The following is a 22058-nucleotide window of genomic DNA, read 5'->3' as shown; positions in this document are numbered from 1 at the left end:
AACTAACACATTGCTTTAATCTATTTTACAGACAAATCTAAATTAGCATTTCAAATAAAATCTACGCGTTACTTAATGGCGTAGTTTTGCCTTGCGATTACGCAATGACGTCATAGCGCAATGACGTCACAATGTCATTTAGCAACTTTTAGCAACAACTCGATCTGCCTTTAGCAACTTCCCCTGAAAATTTGTTGGCAACAGTGCTTCAGACTCGTTTTCCATCTCTGGTCTCACTTCATGTTCTAGGAGCACCAGTATATACTAATTAGCTCTAAAAATGCCACTCTATAAAGTTTTCCTTGCTTATGCTGCTAACAGCAGAAAAAAACTGGGCAAAGGCTTGAATGTTTCATCTAAGTGTCCATATGTCGTAATGCTGCACTCATGGTGTGTCCTGATGCTCTGGGTTAGTGAAGTGAGACAGGCATATGTCAGCTGTACTGCACAACTGAGATGAACTTCACTCACTATTAGAAACTGTACAGCAGTGAGTAATGTATTCTTATTAAAGCTGCTAAAGTTATTCAATCAAGAGCAGTGAGTGATTTTCTGTTTTTCTTTTGTTGTTTGATTCATATTAAGTTACTGTATATTACACTGCTGTCACTTTAATACACAGATCTAATATACACGTGATTTCTTTACTTGCCCTTTACCTTCACAGACATAACCGACTGTGTTTATGTGAACTTTGACATAACCTTGTGTGTATTTAACAATTTAAGAGTGGAAGAGAACTTAGTTTAATACTCACAGGTAAGGATGCTCCGATTAATCGGCCGATAATCATATTTTAAAACTTGATCGGTACTCACTAAACTTGGCCGATCTCACAAACCGATCGCAATTCGATGACGTCAGCGGATGAGGACGTACAAGACGCGTGGGGTAGTAGCCAGGGCTCTGAACCGGTTCAAGGAACGAAAACGAAAACCGGAAACGAACAAAATTTTAAGAGGAACAAAAACGAAAACAAAATCAAAATCAATTTGAATCGTTCTGAACAGAAACGTTAATTTGAAATGAGCATTAGATTTGGCTGTGACCAATCATGAATAGAGTAGTGCAGCATGTGATGTGACGGATCAAGCGAGAGTGAAATGTAGCGTGCGCATTTACACGCCTCAAGCACATTTCTTTCCCCGCTGAGCTCATCAATGAAAGTGCAGCTATTGGAGGACATTCTTTTCGTACGTTTAAATAAGCAGTACAAACTTTAAGCTCAAATAGACTGATTTAGGCTAGTTTGTGGATTCTGTTTAAGCCTGTCCAAGTAGGCTATAGCATCTATCAAACATTCCTATAGTCTTTCAGATTGCCAATACAGCTCAATGTTTTCTATATAGACGGCTGATGCTTCGTATTAAATGGTGTTATATTGATTAAATGATCAAGCTTTATTAGCCGACTGAGTTTGATTATGGGATGCAAGGACGTGTTGCGCAGTGTTTGCTTTGAAATTACCAGCATTAAAAGAGCAATGGTTATCCAGTTTATTTATTCTTTATTCATGCAATTTTTAAAACAAGTCGTGTTGAAAAAAAGTTATGTACAAATAATGTTATCACTCTTCTGAAAATAATTCGGCATAAGAGGCCACTTTCAGCTCCATTAAAACAGCTCAATATTTGTCCCGCTGTTTATGCTTTGTAATTAATGCATGTATTTCTGTTGTGGTTTTAAAAATGTTATGAAATAAATATTCAAGTTTAATTATCATGCGTTATATTATTATTGAGAGAAAATAAGTCTTTATTTATACATATTTAAAATTACGTTATTAACCGTTATTTTTTCAAATCAAACCGTTTTTGGAACAGTAATGTTTATTGAGGAACGCAAAAACGGAAACGCTATAATATCGATTCTGCTCGGAGTGAACCCATTGATATTTTTTTCCGTTTTTAAGCCCTGGTAGTAGCAAATATTCAAAAGAGAGCTTTGAAGACCGAAGTGGAGAAGAGTTCCAAGAGTTCTCTTTTCTTTGTGTTTTCTTTAGAACAATGAAAAATTAGCCATTTGCCGTGTATGTTCCAAAGAAATCTCACGTGGAGGAGCATTGTATTGTACAATGTTTAAGTTATATCAGACTTCTCCATTTTAGGAGATTCAATTTTTATTTTGTCCTCAACATTTTACTATTGGACAATGTTTAAATAAACCTTGTGGGCTGCATCAGACTGCTCCATTTTGTTTTTTCTTATATTAAGTATCCTAATATGCGTAGTGTTATGCAGAAACTCCATTTTAAAGGCAAATTAAAATCTAGTACCCTGTCAAAAAAATAGTTACATTACATTACATAATTACCATTAAAATGTAACAAAAATATAATAAAGGCAACATCTATAGTATTTTTTTTATCTGAAAAAAGGTTAACGATGATCAGAGATCTCACAAATCAGTGAAGCATTGGAATTGGTATCGGCCGATCACCATGACAAGAAATCGGTACTCGGTATCGGCTGCAAAATCCTGATCGGAGCATCCCTACTCACAGGATGTGCTGTCTAACAGCCAGCTCAGAAAACCATATATCAGAAGTTAAACGTTCATGATGATGAAGAACTGCAATGTCACGTGAGCGTGAGCACGATAGAGATGAAACTCAAAACCAAACTGATGTTTTCGTTTTTGGCAGAGTATCCGAGGCACGAGCTGTAAAGGCTCCGCCCTCTTCTGGAAAGTGGGTGGGGAGCAGCAGTTCATTTGCATTTAAAGATACATGGCAAGAAAAAAAGCAAGCGTTTCCTTCCACTCAAAAATTAGACTTATATTACATCTTGTAAAAAGGGTCATAATAGGTCCACTTCATAGACTGTAAAAAAATATGGACGTAGTGTCCGTGACGTCACCCATAGGATTCTGATGAGCCGTTCTGAAGCGCAAAGTATGGACGAGATGGCCGTTGCCATCTTGGCAGCGCGTCATCGCGCTTCACTCCCGGATAAAAGAAAATGGGCAAAAAGGCGGGACGTGGGCGGAGTTTAAGTGACATGATGACTAACAGACAGCAGATAAATGGCTATCCATCTGTCACTCGAAGTGGCCACGCCCTTAATTATGCAGAACTTTAATGCTTTATATAATGTAAACGAATGAGTTATAAAAAAATTCACCCCCCTCACAGTCGTCATGAAGGGCAAAATTAGCCGTATAGACCAAAACCACAATTTGTACAAGGCTGTAAACTTTTTTTTTCTGCTGTAAAGTTGGCCATTTTAACTCAATGGGATTCTGCTCCCTTCTGGAGCCTGTCCCTAGTGGCCAGTCGATGAATTGCAGTTTAAGGCAATTCCGTATGGGCTTCAAGAGAAACTGCGGGAGGTTGCCGCTCATGCTTGGTCCACTTTAAACTCTATAACGCAGTGAAATTCGCATGCACATGAATTAAACCCACTCAAAAATGAAAATTCTGTCATCATTCACATACAAAGCAGGTCAGTGGAAAGAAAGAAAAGAAAAAAAACGCACATCTTGAGACTATTTTTAAAAGTCTCCAGCAAAGTCTCAAGCATAGTAATTTTAAGCATTTTTAGAATGCTGTGGCATGACGCGAAGGCCAAGTATGGTAACCCTTACTCAGAGTTTGTCCACCAAGGTCACTTTAACCCATCCAAGCTAGTGGACACACATTAGGAGCAGTGAGTAATGAAGACACACACTGCAAACCGTGAACACACACACACACCTGGAGCAGTGGGCAGCCATTCACTGCGGCGCCCAGGGAGCGATTGGGGGTCAGGTGCCTTGCTCAAGGGCAACTCAGTCGTGGGTGAAGGGTATTGAGGGTGGAAGAGAGCCCTGTTCAGAGAATCGAACCGGTAACCTTCAGGTTAACTCTATAACCATTAGGCCACAATGGTCAAACACATCCGTCTAGTGCTTCAAAGATCAACGAAAGTCTCCCATTCAGAAGGTTTTCCATTCAACTGCACTACTTTTCCATTGTTTTTCGGATGAAACTTGAGTGATTTCCATCACTAGGTTGTAAGCCGATTCACCCCAAACTTTGATGGTTCAAAAAGTTCATAAACACATTGTAAAAGAGATCCAATGTTTGGAGCTCCTATGTGGAGCTGGATTTTGGACCAATGAGATTCCATTGTGGGCGGAGCTACCCATTATGGGGTAAACAGAAGAAACCGTGCAACTTGGTAAATGTGTGTTTATGTGGATGTATGTGTGTGGCATCATGTGGAGTCAACACTTGAAGAATGAGTGGAGGAAGTTAAGGGAAATGAGGATAGCAGGATAGGAAGTCTGAATGACAGGAAGGCAGAATCAGGAGATCCTGAGGGAGTGTGTGTGTGTGTGCGAGAGAGAGAGAGAGAGAGAGAGAGAGAGAGAGAGAGAGAGAGAGGCATGATTCATGTATGTGTGCCTTGCATGCACCCACAGACATGATCAGCATGAATGAATATAAACTCAGCCTGTGTGAAGGTGTGTAAGTGTGTGTGTCTGGTCTTTAGGAGGTCCTCAGCTCCTGCCAGGAGCGCTGCAGAGCTCATTCATCTTACGGTCCCAGTGCAGCAGAGCATTCACTCCCACTGACAGCACAACACCCTCTCTCTGTCTCTCATGCGTGACTCAATCAAGCCACACACACACACACACACACTGCACTGTACGCCACTCATTACAACCAACAGCTGTCTCTACAGCCCACACACACTCACACATCTGCATGCAGGAATACTCACACACGCTGCTATTTCCTGTCAAACATCTCATTCATTAAGCCTTTCGGCGCATTTCGAAGTGAAAGTTTCCGTGTCAGGTGATGCATATTCTGAGGAGAATCCGCAGCCAGCATGCTAGGGTGCTTTGGGTGGTTTCCTGGCATTATTATTTAGTTGGTAAGCTGTTCAGGGTGTTTTCAGGAATGCCGCTATGTGGTTGCTAGGGTGGCCCATTGGTCAAAAATCAAAAGAGCACATCCTAAGATATAAGTCTCTAAGATATTCTGACATTATTGTGGGATTTTCAGGGCCCTATGGAATGATCAACCCCCCCCAATTCAGTTTTCCATTATAATAGTTTAATTAAATTGCAATAATGAAAATCAATTTGGATCAATTGAAATTATAAAATTTTAACAATTGAATAATTACAATTACAATTTTAGCAATAATAATGCCCTATAAATGTGATTATGTTTCCCCAACAATTCTATATTGTTGATTTTTTTTTTTTTCTGGATTCTGTGTTTTACAAATTACAATTAAATTCATCTTTTAAAATGTAATTAAATGTAATTTTAACCATTCCTTTCAATATTTGCCAAACAAATTTCTGTTTACTGCTTAAATTGCTGAAAAATTGTGATATTCCTTAAATACAGGTTTTAATAAACTGTTTTAATTATTATTACTTTGAGAAGTACACAGATCAGGCATAAGATTATGACCACCTTCCTAATATTGTGTTGATCCCCATTTTGCAGCCAAAACAGCCCTGACCTTTCGAGGCATGGATGGCAGGATCCAAGGTTTCCCAGCAGAACATTGCCCAAAGCATCACACTGCCTCCGCCGGCTTGCCTTCTTCCCATAGTGCATCCTGATGCTCACATGCCACTGTTGGCGCTTTCGGCGGTGGACAGGGGTCAGCATGGGCACCCTGACTGATCTGCGGCTATGCCGCCCCATATGCAACAAACTGAGATGCTCTGTGTATTCTGACACCTTTCTATCAGAACCAGCTTTAACTTCTTGAGCAATTTGAGCTCCAGTAGCTCGTCTGTTTGATCGGGACCACAAAGGCCAGCCTTTGCTCCTCACGTGCATCAATGAGCCTTGGCCGTCCATGACCCTGTCTCCGGTTCTCCACTGTTCCTTCATTGGAGCACTTTTGATAGAGACTGACCACTGCAGACCGGGAACAGCCCACAAGAGCTGCAGTTTTGGAGATGCTCTGACCCAGTCGTCTAGACTTCACAATTTGGTCCTTGTCAAACTCGCTCAAATCCTTACGCTTGCCCACTTTTTCTGCTTCCAACACATCAACTATGAGGACAAAATGTTCACTTGCTGCCTAATATATCCCACTAACAGGTGGCGTGATGAAGAGATAATCAGTGTTATTCACTTCGGTCATAATTTTATGCCTGATTGGTGTCTATTCTACAGTATAATAGTAATATATTTCCGTCACAATTTCAAATTAAATCAAACTTTCATGTGGAGAGTCCTCATACATGCTGAAAACTCTAAAGCTACTTTTCACACATTTCTTTATTTTTCCACTCCAATGTCTGATTACATAAGGGGAAAAAAGAGAAACACTGATGCACAGGTGTTAAAGTGAGGACTTGAGTGCGAGCGTGTGTCTGTGTTGAGTGTTGCTCAGGGCTCAGTGACGAGTGAATTCAGCGGCCCAACATAATTAGCTACGTCTCATCAACTCCTGTGTAACCTGACAGCACTGGAATCAATCTGATACCCCGAGTCACATGTACAAACCTCTTCACATATAACAAGTTCAACTACGAGGCGACAGCAAATGTGTTTGCCCTCATGATTTTTGGTGTCTTATTGTCGGGAAACGCTCACATTCATTTCATTTACACTGTACTCTTCACTTACATTACCAAAGCAGTAAAAAGATATCAAAACCTTTTTCTTTTAAAGTTTAATTTGTCTAGCAACAGTGAACATACATGCAACGCAGGAGTTTTTTTTTGTGTCTATTTATACTAAGTGCAAATAGCCCGCCTTGTTGGCAGAGGGTATTTTCACTGACTCCGCCCACTGACGTCTAGTTGGGCCAGAAACAATTACGGAAGACGCTGGATTGTCAGCAATGGGGATAAGGGCAGAAAATTGATGCAAATCGACCCGAGTTCAAATCCGCCTTTTGCCGAACTCACTCTACTCCCTTTTCCCCATCACATATCAGATCGGAAAGGCATTTATTTTCAATAAAAATAAAGAAAATATTCGAGAAGTGGAAATTAAGTGTCTAATAAGTATTTAATAATAAAGTGTTTATTGGGTATAGTTAGGGGTAGGTGAAGGGAGGGATTTATTGTCCCAATAATGTGGCATCCATTTAATAATTTTATAATTTACACTCACATGTTATTATTGCATACCGTTTAATGTACAACAACACTGAGGTACAAATAGTATTGCCACTATTTATAAGTAAATATCATAACCAGTTACACTAATTTCAAAGAAAATACTGCTATTTTTACATAGTGTAAATAGAATATATTTCAACCTTTGCATTCACTCACAAAATCTCTTTGTTTGCTTGCAAAGAAAATTTTGAACACAAACAATTTTTTTTTTTACATTTACATTGCCAAATATTTTTTTCCCTTCACCATGTCCAACCCTCTACACACTGTCGTGCGCTAGTTTGAGATGACATACGTCACGACCAAACGTTAGTGATTGGTTATGGCAGATCCAGAGTGGCTCTGGGCAGATCCAATAGTTTTAAACTTCAACAGAGAACCCGCCTTCAAGGAAGTTAACGCTTGTCAACGGAGAGCAGCCAGACTCTCTGAACAAATGACATGTACGAGAGTCTGGTAGGGCCAGGCTATACATTTACCATTTTCATAAAGAGAACCATTTATTTAATCGAATCGAATGAATGAATGACTCAATTAGACATTTACCGCCATCTATGGGCAGTTTCGTATTTAGAGTATAATTTCATATTTCCATATTAATAAAAACAAACATTAAAAGGTATAGCTCACCCAAAAATATTTATTTCTGAAGCTACTTTTGTAATGTCTATTTAACAACTTTAAATGATCTTTTGGGAGTCATTTCTGTGCGATTAATTAATCGCCACATTGTGTAATTAATTAGATTTGATAAATTGAATCGCCCTAGTAAAAATCATTGTCATACAATAAATATTACAATGGTTTATTGTTCTTTTTCTGAGATCATTTCAGTTTTTAAAATCTATCAATTAATATGTTGATGGGTTTTCTTATTTTAGGATAACAATAATGTTAAAAAACTAAAGACATTTGAAAAATTAACAAACATAAATGAAGGCATGGTAAAAAAAACATTTTTTTTTTTATTTGATTAGTTCTAATAGAACTCAACCTCTGGAGTTTTATATTTAGCTTAATAATATATTTAAGAGAATATTACAATAAAATTATCCCTCTTTATTATTATTATTATTATTATGTAATAACTATTTTATAAAAGCGATATTGTGAACACCGTCACAGGTAAAGCGGTTTGATTGTTCATCTAACAATGACTATATTCCCTCTATAGCCCCGCTTCTGCTACATTTTCACTCAAATATGAACCCTTTGAGTAATTAATGAACTGAATGAATTGTGTGAGGTTGCAGATGATCCACGGCGCTCTTCGTCAGGAATGCACGAGAGCCAAATGAACAATCGGCGAGTGGCGATATCAGCGAGCCTCCCGTCAGCCTCAATGAGAGTGAAGGACAGTAATTGACTTTGCACGGAGGGGCTGACAGTGGGAAGCGTGCGGCAGTACGCCGGCTAATCTCATTACGCTGATTGTCTATTTGAGAGCATTACGCTGGGATCTGACGGAATTATACATGTTGGGCTTGAACATAATGAGCGGCGTGTAATCCCCGGTAATCAAAGGCTGCAGCGCCTCCTCATTCCTGCCTTAACCAGCTATAACCACCAGGCAACTGATTTCACACGCCACCAAAACGCAGCTCACACTGCAGCTGGTGACACATATTACAGAGCAAAGGGATTGCTCTGGGAAAGCAGAAATAAGAGCGCTGGAAATAAATGATAGAGAGCAAGACGGTAGAGGGTTTGCTTTTACTTGGTTTTGAGGAAATTGATGTGAATGAAATTAAAGTTAGGAGAGAAATAAGTACATGTTGAGCTCTTCCTGTAAATGCTGTACATGCACTGCCATCTAGTGGTCAGAGGAAGGAACAGAAACAGCAGAGACATTTAAAGGGTTAGTTCACCCAAAAATGAAAATTCTGTCATTAATTATTTACCCTCATGTCGTCCGACACCCGTAAGACCTCCATTCATCTTCAGAACACAAATGAAGATATTTTAGTTGAAATCTGATGGCTCTGAAAGGCCTCCATTGACACAATGCACGGTTCACTCTCAAGACCCTTAAAAGGTACTAAAGACGTCGTTACAAAGTCCATCTCACTACAGTGGTTCTAAAATAACTTAAAATAATCGGCGAGAAGTTTTTGTGCGCAAAAAAACCCTAAATAACGACTTCTATAGTGATGACGATTTCAAAACACGGCATCATGAAGCTTCGAAGCGTTATGATGCCGTGTTTTGAAATCGTCATCACTATGTAAGTCGTTATTTAGGGTTTTTTTGCGCACAAAAACTATTCTCGCCGATTAATAAAGTTATTGTAGAACCACTGTAGTGAGATGGACTTTGTCTATTTTCTATGCAGAGAACATGCATTTATTTGTGTTCTAAATGATAGCTGGCGCAGGATATGCACTTTATGTATTCGTTTTATTTATGGTGAGCTTACAAAACCATGTGTATATTGTGTTACGTAATGATAATTTGCAGCGTGCAATTTTTTTGGGAAGCTTTGATGCTTTCACTGAGAGTGAAATAAAACTCTGAATCAGAATCTGTTGCTGTGTTGTCAGTCAGTCTCCCCTCATCCCCACTCCACTCTGCAGCTTAACCACGCCCACTTTTATAGCATTTTTCAAAACTGTGGTGAGAACTGACGGCTGCTGAAACGGGGGTTCATTTAGGGTTGGGTACCGAACTCGGTACTTTTAAGGGCACCGACCCAATTACGTCGGTACTACCGAGTACCGATACACATTAAAGCTGCACTATGTAACATTTTTGCAGTAAAATATCCAAAAACCACTAGGCCAGTGTTATATATATTGTTCAGTTGAGTACTTACAATATCAAAATGTTTCCAACTATTTGTAAATCGTGAGAAAAATGCTATTTGAACCAAGGAACCGGGACGTGTGAGGGAGTCGCCTGTCGATGGCGTCATATCGGTTCCCCTCGGGTTTTTTTTCTTTTCAGAAACGCTGTACTCTCACTGCAGTGTGAACAAGTGTCATAGCAGCCGCTGAGAGAACGCACAGAGTAACGTCATAACATCATCAACACACTCAGATGTGTCTAATATGATAAACGGAGCTGTTTTACCTCATACTCATGACCGGAAAAGCGGAAATGGCGCCAGCGACTGAGTCATAATAAAAGTCCCGCTGCTTGCGAGGCGTGTGTTGCGTTCATCTTATTAACAATCGCTCTAGCGGCCTGGCTCAGCTCCACAACACTTGCTCCTGCTTTGCTTCAGACTACATTAACGTTAATACATGAACATAATTTATGCCCGAGTCCTATCCCGATTCTTCTCCTCCGGCTGTGAGGTGAAGACCTCATATCCCAAGATTCTGCGCTCAAATGTGGCGTCATCAAACTACGCCTTTTTTTTAACAGACGACCTCTAGTGGACGGAAAAGTCACATAGTGCACCTTTAAATCAATCGGTACCAAATGTCGGTACCTGAGAACGCATCTGGTGATATAGACTAGTGTCTGTGAATGTTAAACTGCAAAAAGACTATTTAAATACGACTTGTGCGTGTCTCTGTGCGAATTAATGCCATAGACGCGCGGTTTACCTCACACACTCACTCAGGTTTGCACGTGACATTCGCATGTTTCCATCTCTGCCATCTCATGAACGCACGGACGTCATCGCCAGAGCCACTGAGAGTCACTTTATGAGCATTTTACCATTTCATTTGAGAAAAACTACAATCTGTCATGTCAGAAACTCAAAGGTCTTCACGGCAACCCGTCAAAATAAAAGTTTGCCTTAACTTGACAAATACATCACTGTTGTACAGTAGAATTTATATACATCTCAATGTATTAAATAATACTAACACTAATGTAATAATATTACACTATCAAAACTTAATTTTTTAAGTAATAAATTAAAAAATTTCTTCCATGTTTTAATTGTTACCATATAGGGATGAAACGATTACCTGTTTCACGATAAACCACGATAAAATTTAGCGACGGTTAGTAATATCGTATAAAATGTATTTATCATTAAAACCGCGTGTGATTATCACGATTGTGAAAACTTGCGGTAAATCTTGTCCAGTCAGCGTCAGTCTGGCGCAGCGAACCGCACCGCTGTTTTTTGAATGAGAAGAAATGGCAGAAGGCAGTGACAGTGCCTGGATTTCTAAAAGGACCAAATCTGAGGCGTTGTCATATTTTGGCTTTTACAAAAGTCCTGAGGGAAACTTAATCGAAGATGGTCACCCTGTCTGCAGAACATGCCAGGAGAAAGTCGCTGTAATAGGGGGAACACTTCAAAACTACGAACGCAAGGCAAGTGGACTTTGACCTCAATACCAAAACTACGTCTGGGAAATAATAACGTGAAGCGAACAAACAAATTCAGTCAAGACTAGGGTGACATTTAAGGGATAATCAGGGCTTGACATTAACAACCGCCATTTGCGGATGTAACGTTATTTCGGCTGCACACTAGCCACTCTGGCTGTTGAACTTATTATAGTCTTCTCAAAAGCCATCTGTTATAATCGCGTTGCGCATTATAACCACTCACACGTGTTTCTATTGAGTTTATGTAAGCGATGTCGTCTCATAATCAGAGGCGTTCAGATTAGCGGAGTTTTGTTCAGAGCGCGCGCCACTCTCACTCGCTCAAATCTGCACTCAAAGCGGAGATAAACGTGCGATGTACGCAGGAGATTCACTCATCATACAGGTTGACTGTTTTTGTTCTATTTCAGCAGCGAACATGGTTTCAAACAAACACAGCAGAACCACAGCGCCTCTGATATGACTGGCATAACGCTGGCGAATTTAGAGACCGTCTTTAAAGTTTCATACAACATTGGTAACGTTATACACGTTTCTGACTTCAATAGCATTTGAAGGGAATGACAGTCATAAAACTGACTGTAAAGTGTTCATCTAGGTGTACAGGTATGATGCACACCTTTTGATATTTAATAAAATAAACTGTCAAATCATATGAAAATATGGATATGCATTATTTCACTAGGATTCTGTTTGGGCTCTTACACAAAATATGCTCGATTAAAATGCATCATTGCTGAACACTGATGAGAATTTTGCTTGAATATATTTACAGAGATAATATTAGAGATTATATTTACGACAAATTATTATTATTTATGTGTTATGCGTTGCTATTGACGACGGCCATTATAAGGAAGGACATCCCAAAGAATAGAATCTAATCTAATCTAAAAAAGTGCATAGAGCTGCTTGATTTATTTGTGGTTTGTTGATTTTCAAATATAAAAATTGTTGAAATGTTTTAAGTGTGTGCATCAGTTCTTTTTGAACACTTTCATCTCATTTGAAGAAAACCGTGATAATATTGATAACCGTGATAATTTGGGTCACTATAATCGTGATGTAAAATTTCCATACCGTTTCATCCCTATTACCATATAAAGCTCAGTTGTGCAGCACTTTGTTTGACAAAAAAAGTTTAATTAAATTAAAAGATACATTAATTAATGTCTTCATTTGATTATAAAATACACAACACAGAATTTGTGGGAAATCTTTTCATAGAAATGAAATTAAAAAGAAAAAATCATAATATGGTTGTTATTATTAATTAATTAAGTAGCTAGTAGCCTACTATTTACTAGTAAATATTTCAGTATACAAACATCACAGACAATGGCAGACAGAGACCAGGGCAGCTCTGGCATAATGTCAATAACACTTCTATAAATGACTTACAGTTTCTTTACAGTTATTGATGTAAACATCCCTAAAGTACAGAAAAAAGGTACCGTTGGGCTCCGGTAACGAATTTCAGTTAAAATGTGAACTGTACCCAACCCTAGTTTCATGAACCTTTAAGATGGCATTTCAAAAAATAGTTCAGTTATTGCCTAAGATGTAATCCATGAACCTTCATAAATGACATATTAATGTCTCAAATTTGGCTTAATTTCTTTTGTGTTCCAGGGAAGAAAGGAAGCCACAGTTTGGAATGAGACTCTGAATACCTTAGCATCAACATAGCAACACCCTAGCAACCACCCACAACATCCCTGTATTGTAACTACTTTTGCAACTTTTTTTTCAGAATTAATTGGCAATAAATAAACTAAAAATATTTATCGTTGTTAGATTTAGAATTAACTTTACATTTTAATAATAATTTGTTACATTTATTTAGCGCTTTTCTGGGTACTCAACACGCTTTACATAGAAGGAGGGAATCTCCTCATCCACTACCAATGTGTAGCACCACCTGGATGATGCGACGGCAGCCATATTGCGCCAGAACGCCCACCACACACCAGCTGATTGGTGGAGAGGAGACAGAGTGATGAAGCCAATCGTATATGGGGATGATTTGGAGGCCATGATGGACAGGGGCCAATGGGCAAATTTGAGTTACACCCCTACTCTTATTCCAAAGGACATTCTGGGATGTTTTTTATGACCACAGAGAGTCAGGACCTGGATCGGTTTAACGTCTCATCCGAAGGACGGTGCTTGTTACAGTATAGTGTCCCCATCACTATACTGGGGTGTTAGGACCCACACAGACCACAGGGTGAGCGCCCCCTGCTGGCCTCACTAACACCTCTACCAGCAGCTACCTAGTGTTCCCAGGAGGTCTCCCAGGTTGATATGGCTGCTGGCAATTTAATTAAATTTAGTCATTTAGTTACGTTTTTTTATTATTATTTCTATTTAGCTTTAATTTATTTTAATTCCCCTTTTAGTACATACATTTATTTTATTGCAGTTAGTTGCCAAAGGCAACATTTCTAATTTTCATTTCAGTTTTTCATCTATTACTTCATTTTTATTTCAATTAATGAAAATGTTTTAGTTAACAATATTGTCATTTTTATTAGTGTTGGTTTTTTATATATATTCCTATTTACCCTTCATTTATTTTTATTTCAGTTTCAGTTTTAGTCATTTTAGTACGTACTTAAATGACAATTACTGAAATAAAATAAGCTGAAGTTTTCATCTAATATTCATAATTTACATCAGCTTTATTTCAATTAATGCAAATTATTTTTAATAGTTTTAGTTAAAAATAACACTGATATTTATCAGCCATAACTATTTCTTTCTTACGTCATGAAAACGTATTTTCGTATTGTGAATTATTTGATTAAGAATTTAAAAAAATTGTCGCAATAACAAATGGACAAATCTATATTAAATATGAGTTATCAAGTCATGTCAAAACCACTTTAGCTACAGTCTCTAGTTGAAAAGTAAGCAGGCACAAAACCGTTGAGACCCATTCTGATTTTGTTTCTTATATTCTCTCTTTGGTGACAGAATGCATAAATGTTGACAATGAAGTCTGTTGGCTTCCTAGCAAAACGTCAGATAGTAAGTTGTAAGCCGATGGCCAACAGTCACTGATCCTGTCTTTAGAAGAGCTTTTGTGTCACAATGATAACATTTTTACTCTCATTTGGCACCAACTTTTACTTCAATTTGGCGCAAATTGATGGCAAATTGATGTGAACCTTATTTTATGTAGAAAGTCAGGCATGTAAGAAAAGAGATCATGTGACTTACTCAGTGTGGCCTTGGAAGACGTTCACAGAGTGGATGGAGGGATCTCTGAAGTCCCACAGGCGGAAGGTGGTGTCCCTGGATGAAGTCACCACCAGACGTTGGGTGGGGTGAGTACAGCAGTGGGTCAACTCTTGATCGTGACCTGCAAACACACCCATATACGTGTTAAACAGAGGTGTATGACCCTAGCAAAGGAAACCAACACAGCCACCAGAGCAGTGACATGTTCACCTGTGAGGGTGTGCACCAGCTCAGAGGTTTCTACATCATAGAGGTTGGCGGCTCTATCCCAGGATGCAGTGACCACCTGCTTTCCTCCCACCAGCCAATCAGCTGCAATCACCACCCCCTGGTGGCTCTTCAAGGTCGTCGTTGCGACACGGATAGTGGGGCATTCATTGGGCCCATCTGCCTCTCCATCGGCCTCGTCTTTATCAGAGAAGTCCACGTCATCGTCCAGAGAGGCCTAATTCAGAGAGGAAAGAAGTCAGCGCACAGCTGTAGTATATGTACAAAAAATAATAAAGGATTTAAAGTTAATTCAGACTTTTTTACAAATAAAAAAAAATAAGATAAAATAAAATAAATAAATAAGATTAAGAATAGAATAAATTAAGAAATAAATAAGATAAAATAAAATATAAAAAATAAAATAAAATAAATAGGGCTGTCAAAAGATTAATCACGATTAATCGCATCCAAAATAAAAGTTTGTGTTTACATAATATTTGTGTGTGTACTCTGTTAATTATTATTTATATATAAATACACACACATTCATGTATATATTTAAGAAATATTTGCATGTATATACTGTATATACATTTATATAATCTATAATATATATAGATATAAATGTTTTATATATAAAAATAATATTTTTTTCTTAAATATATACATGCTTGTGTGTGTATTTATATATAAATAATAATTAACAGAGTACACACACATATATTATGTAAACACAAACTTTTATTTTGGATGCGATTAATCGCGATTAATCTTTTGACAGCCCTAAAAATAAATAAATAAATAAGATTAAAAAAAAATTAGATAAAATAAATAAAAAATAAAATAAGATAAAATAAATAAAATAACATAATTAAATATAAGATTAAAAATAACAAATAAATAAATAAGAAAACATTTAATATAAAAAATAAGATAAAATAAATAAAATAAAAAATAAATAAGATAAAATAAATAAAAAATAAATAAGATAAAATAAAGGAAATAAATAAAATAAAATAATTACTGAACATTTTAAAGCTACACTTTGCAACTTAAAAAAATTAACTTGCATGCGTCTTGCTGGAGGTTTGCCATTTTGAACGATCATGGTAAAAAAAATTCTCGTTCATTGTGACAACTAACATTCAGCGCTTCATGCTAGGAGCTGCTTTTCTCGGTGTCAGGACTATTATAGTTAAATATAATTTAGTTTAGTTTAACTCAAACTGAAATAAATTAATATAAACTATATAAACTAAATTACTAAAACCGATATATTAAAATAAAAAAGTAAACACTCATTTAGTAAAAGCTAATTTATGGTACGTTTACACGACAGAGATGTACTAAAAACAGAAACGTTTTTTCCTTCGCGTTTTTTGAGTTCAGACGATGTTATAAAAACGATCCCCGTATACACATATCAGGTGAAAACAACAAAAAATGCTGTATTATTCATACTAGGCCAGTAGTTGGGGATGTCACTGTAGAAAATAACGGTAATTCTTGTGGAAAAACAACAGTTACCATGAAACAACATTTGTAACTAATTTTACAACCAAATATTGGATGAGTAAAGCTGTTTCAAGCCGTTTCTTGAAATATTAAACCTTTCAAACACTTGCTTTTGAAAAACTGTAATAAAATAATAAACTAATACATTGTAATAAACTGTGCACAAAAACTGCAGATAAATAATATTGATGTCAGTACTCATGTTGAGGCACTTGGATGAGAACCCCTGCTCTAGAGGAGCATAATTACATAAAAAGGAGGCAGAAAAATGACGGTGTGCGTGTTTTAGCACTCACGCTGATGTCTGCTGGGGGCTGGGGAAGTGGCAGCTGTACCATGTAACGCCAGATGTGTGCCGTCTGGTCCCCGGACGCTGTCAGGAAACGCAGACAAAACAAACACAGATGGAGCATTGTATAAAAAAAAAAGGGCAGTCATCTATCAAATCACATTTAAAAGCATCTGACAGGTGGGGGGAGAGATACAAATAGAGATGAAAAAAATATCTTAAGTCTTATGGAAAAATAAATATTAAATGCAACATAGCCTTTAGTCGTGGGATAAATGAATCAGTGTTTCCCCAACCACGTTCCTGGAGGTCCCCAAACACAGCACATTTTGCATGTCTCCTTTATCTGACACGCCCATTTCAGGTCTTGGAGTCTCCACTAATAAGATGATCATTTGAATCAGGTGTGTTTGATTAGGGAGACATGGAAAATGTGCAGTGTTGGGGGCCTCCAGGATCGTGGTTGGGAAACACTGAGGGTTCGATTCTTGAGCTTAAAGGGTTAGTTCACCCAAAAATGAAAATTATGTCATTAATTACTTACCCTCATGTCGTTCGACACCCGTAAGACCTCCGTTCATCTTCGGAACACAAATGAAGATATTTTAGTTGAAATCTGATGCCTCTGAAAGGCCTCCATTGGCACAATGCACGTTACACTCTCAAGACCCTTAAAAGGTACTAAAGACGTCGTTACAAAGTCCATCTCACTACAGTGGTTCTACAATAACTTTATGGAGTGACGAGAATAGTTTTTGTGCGCAAAAAAAACCTAAATAACGACTTACATAGTGATGACGATTTCAAAACACGGCCTCATGAAGCTTCGAAGCGTTATGAATCAATGAGCCGAATGATGATTCGGATCGCGTGTCAAACCGCCAAACTGCTGAAATTTGGCGATTCAAACCGCTGAATCGACTCACTGATTCATAACGCTTCGAAGCTTCATGATGCCTTGTTTTGAAATCGTCATATCTATGTAAGTCGTTATTTAGGGTTTTTTTGCGCACAAAAACTATTATCGCAGATTTATAAAGTTATTTTAGAACCACTGTAGTGAGATGGACTTTGTAACGACGTCTTTAGTATCTTTTAAGGGTCTTGAGAGTGTAAAGTGCCATTGTGCCAATGGAGGCCTTTCAGAGCCATCAGATTTCAACTAAAATATCTTCATTTGTGTTCCGAAGATGAACGGAGGTCTTACGGGTGTCGAATGACATGAGGGTAAGTAATTAATGATAGAATTTTAATTTTTGGGTGAACTAACCCTTTAAGCTGGGCATACACTGTACGATTTCTGTGCGATTTCATCAAGGTTACCTACTCACACTGTACGAGTAGATCGCATGCGATGTAAAGCCAAAGCTCACGGTTTATGTGCTCACACTGTGCGGTCCGATCGTTGAGCGCGACGTGTCTGCTCACACTGTATGAGTGAAATATGCGCAAAAAAAACCTATAATAGAGAGATAGCCTATCAAATGCATCAGCTATCGATATCAAGAGAATTTAGCATTTACAATTTATAGGCCTATAAATGAACATTATTATTAGGGTAGGCCTACTTTTATTATTAAATTGATATTACATTTAATTTGCACCGTGCTAATTTTATAACGCATCAATGCATAACCGATACTCTGCATAATAAAAGAATAGATAGATTAGCTTACTTCTCATTATTTAAATACATTTTGCCCAATTAAACAAGGAATTATAGGCCTATAATTAAAATGATTATCGGTCTTTAATATGTCAGAACACTGCAATAATATTATCAGAAAGTAAGAGCAGCTTTATTTCAAAAACAACTTGTTTAACAGGAAATGGGCCTATACTTCTCTTCTAATTTGTTTCACAATATGGGCCACAAGAGAAATATTATTTTAAAGAAGATGTATCTCGTCTCTGTGAGAATATGCGCCGAAAGCTCGTCAGATTTTACTTTCACTTTCGCATTTTTGCGTGATATCCACTGACTCGCCTTCATGATTTAAAACGAAAAGAAAAAAAATCTATACTGCGCCGTGACATTTTGTTATTCTTTTATTTTGTCAAATGATGGACAACGGTTCACATTTTTCCCATGATAATAAAATTAAGTAAATATTAAATAATAGTAAATAAAATAATTTGTGCAAGTAAAACAAGTAAATTAATGTTCAAAGTTAAATGAATAAAAGAGGCACTGATAGGCTAAACACGGTGGTTTGAACGTCTTAGATTATCCATTTTACAACAAGAACTGGAGGCAAGCAACAGTTTGCTAAATTTCTGCTATTTGATAACTGCCTACAGAACTTAAAGATCTCTCTTTTCGTTTTCTTTCTTGCTGCATTAAAGATGAAATGGTTCAACTTCTGCTTTCGCGCAGGTGCAGTGATGAGAAATAGAGCAACAGTTCGTAGCTCTGCTTCAGCTGTTTAATAACCTCGCGAGATGCGACCAGAATTTCTGACATGCCAGAAATTCATCCGACCATCCGATTGCTGATCGGGAGAGGCTTATCGCGCTCGAAATCGGACGAAAATCGCACAGTTTATGCCCAGCTTTAGGCTGTGAGCGGTCCCAGCTTCAAATCCCAGACGAGCCCCCATTTAACAGATTTGTAAGCTGCGGGAACTTTCCCCAGGAACTAGGAACTTTGGGTTGGTACTCAGGAACCAGTGTCTAAATGAAGTTCTGGGTAAATATTTCCCCCTCAGAAAGTCCCCGGTAGTACTTTTTCAAAGTTCAGGAACATTCGGGGGTGGGACTTTGAACATGCCGATTGGTTGAGTTCATGCTGAGTTTTATTTCAACCACCATTTTATAAAGCCTGTTGCGGTGCGTGTAGTAAGAGTTGTTTGCTATTAGAATCAACAATGGCGTTTAAAAAATACGATGATGGACCGCCGACGAGGTTCAGGCTTTATTAAGCTTATATGCGGAGGACAAAATCCAGCGGTAAACTGGAAAGTCATGCACAGCCCTGCGTCACCGGACTAATCTTCACGGTACTTTAGACCGCGATGGAAACGCAGACAGCAACAGGTCTGGGGGGGGAAGGAAAAAAAAACCTGGGACAAATTGTTCCAGGTAATTTCGCTGCAAACGGGGCAATAGTGAAAGATGTGACTGCTGCATCAGCAAATGCTCACACTTTAAAGATTTAGTTCACCCAAAAATGAAAATTCGGTCATTAATTACTCCCCCTTCATGTCGTTCCAAATCCGTAAGACTTTTGTTCAGAACACAAATGAAGATCTTTTGAAGAAATGTGAGAGCTTTCTGTCCCTCCGTTGACAGCTACACAACTATGATTAAAAGCCTAAATTCAAACGGTTCATCATATAAAGCGATTGAGTCTCTTCAAAACATTTGGACTAAACCCCTGAATTCATATGGATTCGTTTTATAATCTCTTTGTGAACTTTTTGAATCATCAAAGTGGAAGTCATGTAGCTGTCAGCAGAGGGACAGAAATAATGGTCAACCGATATATCGCCATGGCCGATATATTGGCTTTTTTTTTTTTTAATATCGGCATCGGTATAGGCAAAGTAGTAGCCTATAGTGTATGCTTTTGGGTTGTTGACGTGACATGGCATTTTCATTGTCAAAAATGAATATAATTAGTATTGTCATCATTAAAAATGCAGTAAATGGTTAAACATTTCTTTGTCTTACATGGACCTGTTGATATAAAAACTGCTTTGTTATAAGATTTGTAAAATTCTCCTCAAAATTGTCCTCAAATTGTCTCAAGCATGGTTTAATAAATTAAAACTTTTATAAAGTCAAAAAGAAAAGCATACAAATATTAATAAGTGCCTCTATTTTAGTAAATGGCAATCATTTCATCCATATCTTTTTTTTAAAGCGTAAGAATTGATACATTTTGTCACTGAAAACCATATCTTCCGGTGTGACACCAAATCCTGATTTTAAATCAGGCAATTCCACTGAAAAGTTGAATTAGTTGAAGGACCCCATTCAAGGTCATGCTACTGAAGCCCATGACATGTGCACTAGGTAAGTTGTCTCAGAATTGTTCAAATATTTAACTTTTTTGGAACCACTATAAAAGTGTTAAGTTTTGTAGTCCTTTGGTGGGATACCCCTATATTCTTAATTGTTGCCATGTCACACCATAGTTATAATAATATTCATAATATGAATTTTTCTTCAAAAAAAAGAAGCGTTTTACAAAAAAGCTTTTTTTACTGCATATATCAACTACACTTTTATATTATTAGTAACAGAAAGACAAATAACTGTTATTATTAATTAATACCTTTTAATTTACTGTCATCATTCAGCAACTATATATACTTATAAATATACTTATATCATTTAAACAAATCTTGGAACATCTAATAAACATTTAATTTCATGAACCTTGCAGACTTGAGTGGAATCCAGCTGTCAGATATTCTGAAGTGCACATTTGTAGCCTGCGTGAACATGTTACTCTGTGCGTGACGGTCAGTCCATGTGAATCAAATGCAGAAAGGAGAGTTCAGCTTCACTGGAGTCGCACAATCGACAAACTTTAAACCCTTGATTTCAAACTATGATGTGCTGTATTCAGTTGCTATGTCATATTCACTCAGCTGCATGTCAAATTCGTGTTACCTTGTCTTTATTTGAAAAAATATGATTCCCAGTGCCCACAAATTTAGATTACTGAGTGCCCTGTTGGTTTATATCGGCACTCGGCCACTCTGCTCTTGGCCATCAAAAAAATAAACAATATCGGTCGACAACTAGACAGAAAGCTGTCAGATTTCATCAAAATGATCTTCATTTGTGTTCCAAAGAAGAAGAAAAGTCTCAAAGGTTTGGAACGACATGAGTAATTAATGACAGAATTTTCCTTTTTGGATGAACTGTCCCTTTAATGTGTAATAAAAGGTTATAACCAGTGGATGGCGCCATCGTGCATCAACAGCATTTCCAGAAATTGACCCTTTTAGCCTCTGTAATAAATGTCCCTGGTATTGATTGCACAATATTCTAATAATCTTTACTTTATTTTTTAAATATTGAACTTACTCTTGTAACAACTTTTTCTTCCTTTTGACGGAACCAATGCTACGCAGGCAGAAATAATAATACTGTTCTATAATATTATCAACCATTTTTCAAAATCAAATTATTTCCAGCTGAATATTTTGTTTCATGATGTCTATTTTTAAATAGAGAAGAAAGTGATGTGTTGATATGATCTTCTACTAGGGAAATATAATAAAGTAAACAAAAATATTCGCTCAAATGACCCGTTATACAGCTCCATGTTCCTTGGTCCCAAACAGAGCTTGGGAAAAAGATTTGAACTATAATGCTTCTGTTGCTCGGAATTAGGGATGGGAAGGTTACCGGTTATACGATAAAACCACAATAAAATGTACTGACGGTTAGTATTATC

The 22058-nt window shown here is 37.5% G+C and overlaps 1 protein-coding gene across 7 annotated transcripts in view; it reads right to left on the bottom strand.

The window, feature by feature from the left end:
* Positions 1-22058, bottom strand: part of wdr37 (WD repeat domain 37) — a 76589-nt gene that overhangs the window by 16444 nt on the left and 38087 nt on the right. For all 7 annotated transcript variants that reach the window (XM_079805974.1, XM_079805973.1, XM_079805972.1 and 4 more), the window contains 3 exons: positions 16653-16729; positions 14842-15076; positions 14611-14752 (listed from right to left, as the gene is read on the bottom strand). In XM_079805974.1, coding sequence (XP_079662100.1) covers positions 14611-14752; positions 14842-15076; positions 16653-16729 — 454 coding nt within the window. The remainder of the gene's footprint in view (positions 1-14610; positions 14753-14841; positions 15077-16652; positions 16730-22058) is intronic.

This window comes from Gobio gobio (genome assembly GCF_949357685.1).
Source record: "Gobio gobio genome assembly, chromosome: 23".
Taxonomy (NCBI): domain Eukaryota; kingdom Metazoa; phylum Chordata; class Actinopteri; order Cypriniformes; family Gobionidae; genus Gobio; species Gobio gobio.
This window is presented reverse-complemented; position numbering and strand designations above follow the sequence as displayed.